Below are 7500 nucleotides of genomic sequence, written 5' to 3' on the forward strand. Positions count from 1 at the left end.
TAAGTTTATTATGTAAAATAGTCTAAGTCGTCTATACAGATCCAACAATTAGCTTTTTCAAATACTTAAAAATTATGAACCATAAACATAAGTATAAACGGAAATCGAACCTTCTTCGCAGGCAATCACAACAACATTCCTCTTTTTTTGCCTTTATTTGGGCAGACAAGACACGATGCCTTATACTAAAACAAACACGAAATTCAACAAGAAATATAAGTTAGACAATAGACATGATAGTTGGCAATTCAAATTTCACGTGCCATGAATCATAAGAGATAAACCACGTCATGACGAACCAATGATAAATATTATAGATTTAATAACTAACATAAAAACCCCACAAATATGAAGGATAGAATATATTTCAGAAACAGTCCGAAACGTCCTGTCTCTTGGTGTGAAAAACAGGGTATTTTCAGACGTTTGTAACGAAGCTTTCTGCTTTGATACAACATATCTCTCTCTTTGTAGTAGAAAATAAACGTATTATGTGTCTTTGGTGTAAAATACAGTGGTTTCAGGAGACATGTGTAACGAAGCCGTCTGTTTCAATACACCACACAGTATATCCTTGTCGAAGAAAATACGCTCTTTGCTTCGATACACCGTCTCATCTCAGGAGACGTGTACCGAAGCTGTCCGCTTTAATCTTCCCCTTTGAAGAAAATAACTTTATTTTTCACACTTAAAACGAGACGTGATACCTCGGACCAATTAATGAAGCACACCCTATCCTTCTATTCCCAACATTGAAACAATAATAATTCGCTGGCCATTTACCCAAGCATCGACCAAGGTCGGTCCGTTCCGAACCTATCGTAGTAGTCATACCTGTTGTGGGGAAACGAGAGAGAGGTTATCGTGCTGGAGGTCAAGTTCAGAAGCGTTATTCATTAGGTCACTGTAATTCAAAAGTATACAGAGTCATGCTCAAGAAATTCTTGACCTGAGGTTAACAAGATGCAAGGCTTCTAAAGCTAATGTTATTGATATTGGTGAAGCAACAAAATAAAATCAAGCAAGGAGCATTTATTCATTAAATAATTAGAAATTAAAATTGAGAATATTCATGCAGACCAGCTTTAAACACTCGTGTTTTCTTGCATCTCACCCACCCACCTGTTCACGGGCTGGCCCCTCCAAGGGGGTGTGGGTAGCCTGGGCCTCAAACCCACAGGTTTTGCCCCCTGGGTATGTGGGTGATGATTCTGTTGAACGCGTTGGGCAGTACCATGCCCATAGGTAGAAAAAGGGGGTTTGCCAAAACTGTAAATTAAATATACCGGATGCATACAAGCGTCCGAGAGGATAACAAAAATAAAATATAAAAAAAATGTATATTCTAAAATAAGAATATATTACCATGCTTACAGTGGGCAGCATACGTTTACCCTATGAAGGAAAAACAAATGGTTAAGAAATTCGTGATCTACAGAGGACAGAGATATATCTTTCATTCATCTGTTGCAAATTGAATTTTCCTGTTTTAGCACACCTGTCAACACAGGTATTTTAGCAAGGATGTTCAGCATCAAGAATATATTTATATATTAATCTTAGATACAATTCAAGATTAGATATAAACAAACAAATGCTTTGATCTATGTTTAATGTTATAATTTATACTTCAGCAGATTGCATTATTGAAATTTACGTTTATGAAAGTACAATATTTCAGCCATTTCAGTAAAGGTTAAAAGCAAAGCTGGAATATTCGTCACATTAAAAAATCTATGAATAAATTAACATATATCTGAATACTCCATTTGCTCTCAAACAGGAAATGCATTAGCAGGAAATGAATGACTTCAGGATATAAATACGAGAGACGTAAATATGAAAGAAAATTAATAATTAGAGAACTACTTAGCTTTAGAAGCTGTTAATTTGATCTACATTAATTTGGGATACTAAAAATCAAAATAGAGATATAAGAGACCATCTTTCCTTTTAAGATCAAATCACCAATGCTTTTAAGAAACAAGGAAGATTAATTTATTAGAGATCTTATTAATAAATTTATAAATGTATTACAGGAAGTGACTTTTTTAAATATATGATTAGTTGACCTCGATGGCATTTCGAAATTCGAAAGTACTTGTGATGCTTCGTTAATGAGAAATATTAATTAATGACTTATGCTATGCACTAGATTAAGCTTTGTTATTAATAAATGTTAATGAAATATGAATTCGGCCATTAGATTATCATTTAATTGCGGAAGAATTATTAATTTATTTGTGAAAAAAAAACATTATTCATTGTTATGATATTGTTACAAAATGGAAGGAAAAATTCTGAATATTAGTTCTACGAAAAATGACTATCAGCGTCAAATGTTGAAAGTGAATGAAGAAATCCACAAAAATACGAAGATATTTATTATTATTATTATTATTATTATTATTATTATTATTATTATTATTATTATTATTATTATTATTATTACTATTATCATTATTAATATTATTATTATTATTATTATTATTATTATTATTATTATTATTATTATTTGCTAAGCTACAACCCTAGATGGAAAAGCACGATGCTATAAGCCCAGGGGCTCCAACAGAGAAAATAGCTCAGGGAAAGGAAACAAGAAAAGATAGAATACAGAATATTTTAAAATCTTCAAACATTAGAATATTTCTATGCAAGACAAGTGATATCTACATATTTTTGAAGATCACTACAGATATTACAGATATTGCAAGATCTCTACTACAGTTAATCTTTGTTAAACTGCAATACAGAATCTCCAGAAAAAAATCCCTTAGAGGAAATAAAACTTGAGAAATTTGAGTAAGAAAAATTGAGAAACTAATCTACAGAAAAGTAAAAATTAAACCTGAAATATATGTGATAAAAAACATTTTGGCAAAAGCCTATATTTCAATGAAAAATAACATCAATAATATTTTATAAAAAATCATTAATTTGAGATTTCCACGATGCCACAATAGAGTCATTCCAGTGCTATGTCCAGAGTGTATGTTAAAACATGAATGTGCTTTTTCAGAAATGGAAAAAAAAAAACGTTTTGTCAGAGATTGAATAAATATTTTGTCAGATATGAAAAAAAAACGCCTTTTCAGAATTGGAAAAATGTTTTGTCAGAAATGAAAAAAAAAAAAAACGTTTTGTCAGAAATGGAAAAAGGGTTTTGGAAATGGAAAAAAACGTTTTGTCAGAAATTGAAAAAAAAATTTTGTCAGGAAACGTTTTGTCATAAATTTAAAAAAAGGTTTGTCAGAAATGGAAAAAAGTTGTCAGAAATTGAAAAAAACGTTTTGGAAATGAAAAAAAAAAGTTTTATCAGAAATACAAAAAACATTTTGTCAGAAATAAAAAATGTTTTACCAGAAATTAAGAAAAAAAAAACGTTTTGTCAAAAATCAAGAAAAAAAAACTGTTTGTCAAAAATCAAGAAAAATTTTTTTTTGTCAGAAATGGTAAAAAAACGTTTTATCAGGAAAGGGAAAAAAAGCTTGTCAGAAATGGAAAAAACATTATCAGAAATAGAAAAAACATTTTGCAACGTTGATGGAAATGTAAACACAGCATTACGTTTCCAAAGTGGAGAAAAATACCCAAGGAGTGAATCCTTACCTTGAAAGTTTGCAGATTAAATTTCTCATTTCTATCTGAAGGATAAACCTTAATAAGGTTTCAGGACATTACGTAGGAGTTAGGATAAAGAGATATACTTACCTTTGTCTGAATCTGAGCTCAAAGGATTTGGAAACTCCTGAGTCTTTAAGAATGTTATCTCGAAGTTAATTGAAATTAGTATTGTTAGTGAAGTATTATTAAGTTGATGTACAGAAAATTCTTCAACATAGGAACTTGATTGGTTCCAAGAAGCTGTTTGTAAGTCAAATTGTTCGTAAGTAGAATTATTCGTAAGTCAAATTGTTCGTGAGTCGAATTGTTCGTAAGTCAAATTGTTCGTGAGTCGAATTGTTCGTAAGTCAAATTGTCCTTAAGTCAACTTGACCGTAAGTCAACTTGATCGTAAGTCAAATTTTTCGTAAGTCGAATCGTTTGTAAGTCGAGTTTCTCGTAAGTTGAATTGTTTGTAAGTCGAGTTTTCCTTTTCTTTTTTTCCCCCTAGGATAGACCTAAACCTGAATCCCAAGCCTATGATTTCCAGCCGCAAAAGTCAGCAAATAGTAAGGTTTCATATGAAATAGATATCAGGGTATTACAAATGTCAATTTGCTTACTGTATTAAAAGATATAATATTGTTTTTTTACAGTATTTCTTTATATTATCTTTATTATTTTCAGTGGGATTTGAGTTCGTATCCCCTAATGTTTGTAAGTTGAGGAACTTCTATACAAGATTTATTAGATTTCATTATGACTTTAGTGGGAAATACCTAGAAAGTCATGTACTGTATGTGCCGGGCAAAATATTTCTTTACATCAGTCGGTGTATATGAAAAAATATTCATGTACCATTTCTATTACTGAAATATTTGTATTACAGAACCCAGTGCCTTACTGAAGTCGTTATATAAAAAGAAGTCTATGCATTATTGAAGACAGTGTTTTTCGTAAGTCTTTGTAACTGAAGACAGTGTTTTTCATAGGTCTTTGTATCTTAAGTCAGTGTTTTTCATAAGTCTTTGTAACTGAGGAAAGTGTTTTTCATGTCTATGTAACTGAAGACAGTGTTTTTCATAAGTCTTTGTAACTGACGTCAGTGTTTTTCATAAGACTTTGTATCTTAAGTCTGTGTTTTTCACAAGTCTTTGTAACTGAAGACAGTGTTTTTCATAAGTCTTTGTAACTGAAGACAGTGTTTTTCATAAGTCTTTGTATCTGAAGTCAGTGTTTTTCATAAGTCTTTGTAACTGAAGATAGTGTTTTTCATAAGTCTTTGTAACTGACATCAGTGTTTTTCATAAGACTTTGTATCTTAAGTCTGTGTTTTTCACAAGTCTTTGTAACTGAAGACAGTGTTTTTCATAAGTCTTTGTAACTGAAGACAGTGTTTTTCATAAGTCTTTGTATCTGAAGTCAGTGTTTTTCATAAGTCTTTGTAACTGAAGATAGTGTTTTTCATTTTCATAAGTCTTTGTATCTTAAGTCAGTGTTTTTCACAAGTCCTTGTAACTGAAGTCAGTGCATTACAGATACTGAAGTCAGTGTTACCTAAGTCTGTCTATTACCGAAATCAGTGTATTAAAGAAGTCTATGTTATTGAAGTCAGTGTACTGAAGTATGTGTACTGACCAAGTCTATTTATTACTGAAGATGCCAATCGTTAAATTCTGTGTTCAAATTGGCATATAGCTATTACATATGCATTGTTAAAGACCATATAATGCTAAATTCAGTTATGTATTGAGGTATTTCCGTGACCAAATGCAACATAAAGATGATTCTGCATTTCTTAGTGTGTAAAACTTCGCACTGAACCACCATAAACCAGAACACAAAGTGCCATCACTTACTGCTCCCCTTTCTCAATCATTCATTACCTGAGGAGATGACTTAATGAGTTAGAAACAATATCCTATAGTGTTGCCAACCCAATCGACACTTTTTCAACTCTGTAAGGACCTTGATAAAGAACATTTTAGCTGGCAACATTGCAGCTGTGAAGGTACTCAAGTGTTGCCAACCCAACCGACACTTTTTAAAGTCTGCAAGGACCTTGATTAAAGAACATTTTAACAGGCAACATTGCAAATATTACCAACCCAACCGACTTTCTCTAGTGCCTGTAAGGAACCTGATAAAGAACATTTTTAGCTGGCAACATTGCACCTGTGAAGATAGCCAATGTTGCTAACCCAACCGACTTTTTGTAGTGCCTGTATGGACCGAAATAAATAATATGTAGCTGGCAACACTGCGAGCTGCGATGGAGGCTATGGGAGACCAAATACTCACGTAGTAGGCGAATTGTTATTATCCGATCCATTCCAGTTCTGGTGATTCTCATGGAAGAAGCTGCTGTTGTCTCGAGAGGGATAGGCCGAGTTGTCTCTGTAACCGTGGTTCTGGAATGTCATGTTAAAACTGGGGCGGACCAATTCATTTACATTCTCGTTTTCCAGGCGGGGGTCATGGGTAAATCTGGAAGAGGGAGGGAGAGATTGGGAGGGCTACTTCAGTCGGTTGGTTCTTCTTCTTTACCTTTTCGGATTTTGACACTTACATATATACATTTATATCTAATCAGGTTGATATAAAGTCTTACATTATATACACATATATGTATATAACTATATACATAAATACATACATATATACATATACAGTATACATATGTATATATATTGCATATGATACTCTCAATGGAATATTCCTATCAGCATTTGTCAGTCACTTGTAGGTTAGCATTAGTGATTTTACAAGTAATTCATAATCACATTTACATTAGCACACATATATATATATATATATATATATATATATATATATATATATATATATATATATATATATATATATATATATATATAGTGTATATATATATATATATATATATATATATATATATATATATATATATATTTATATATATATATATATATATATATATATATATATATATATATATATATATTTATATATATATACATATATATATATATATATATATATATATATATATATATATATATATATATATATATATATATATATATATATATATATATACACGAGTGCGTGTATGTATGCATATACAGTATACATAGCACATATGCTAAACTTATATACATATATGTACATATACATGCAAAATTAATTAGCGGAAACATGAAAACAAAATCATTATCTAAACCAAATCAGGTAGCACTTCTGGACATCAATGTAATAAAGACACATCTAAAACCGACACCCCCTTTCTAAAAACGAAGAAACTTCATTTTCTAAATTCTTCAAATTTTCAGTGTCTTTCCTAAAATAATCATTTTTTCGTTGGATCAAGAATTTGATTAAACCGAAATAAATTGGAAAACGAAATTCTAATCTTACTTGTATGTTATAGTATTTCATTGAAATCCTAATATTCATAAAAAAATAAAAGAAAGAAACTTCATTTTCTAAATTCTTCAAATTTTCAAAGTGTCTTCCCTAAAATAGTCAATTTTTCGTTGGATTAAGAATTTGATTAAAACAAAGAGAATTGGAAAACGAAAATTCTAAACTTACTTGTATGTTATATTAATTCATTGAAATTCCAATATTCATAAAAAATTAGTATTAATTCATTTCAGGGAAGGATGAAAATCCTTTTTCAAATTATCAAAAAATTTGATAGGATTATTCAATGAAATTGAAATGTTTTCATTAATCGTTAGTATATGTTATATGTACATATATATCAAAAGAAATTTATATACGATACACATAGCAATACAACTCACTCTTATGTATATAGTAGTTACATGTATATTAAAACATATGAAATGTTCCCCTACAAATAAATACGCACCAAATTTTGACTTTATATAACTTTTGTATATATAAAGTTAA

General features: G+C 30.4%; 1 protein-coding gene across 1 annotated transcript in view; it reads right to left on the reverse strand.

Annotated features, from left to right (window-relative positions):
- LOC137617744 (protein bark beetle-like) overlaps window positions 1-7500 on the reverse strand; it is a 50901-nt gene that overhangs the window by 3181 nt on the left and 40220 nt on the right. The window contains exons 14-16 of the mRNA XM_068347741.1: window positions 5908-6093; window positions 1123-1269; window positions 784-834 (exon numbers count right to left, since the gene is read on the reverse strand). Coding sequence (XP_068203842.1) covers window positions 784-834; window positions 1123-1269; window positions 5908-6093 — 384 coding nt within the window. The remainder of the gene's footprint in view (window positions 1-783; window positions 835-1122; window positions 1270-5907; window positions 6094-7500) is intronic.

Source organism: Palaemon carinicauda, chromosome 23 (genome assembly GCF_036898095.1).
Source record: "Palaemon carinicauda isolate YSFRI2023 chromosome 23, ASM3689809v2, whole genome shotgun sequence".
Taxonomy (NCBI): Eukaryota; Metazoa; Arthropoda; class Malacostraca; order Decapoda; family Palaemonidae; genus Palaemon; species Palaemon carinicauda.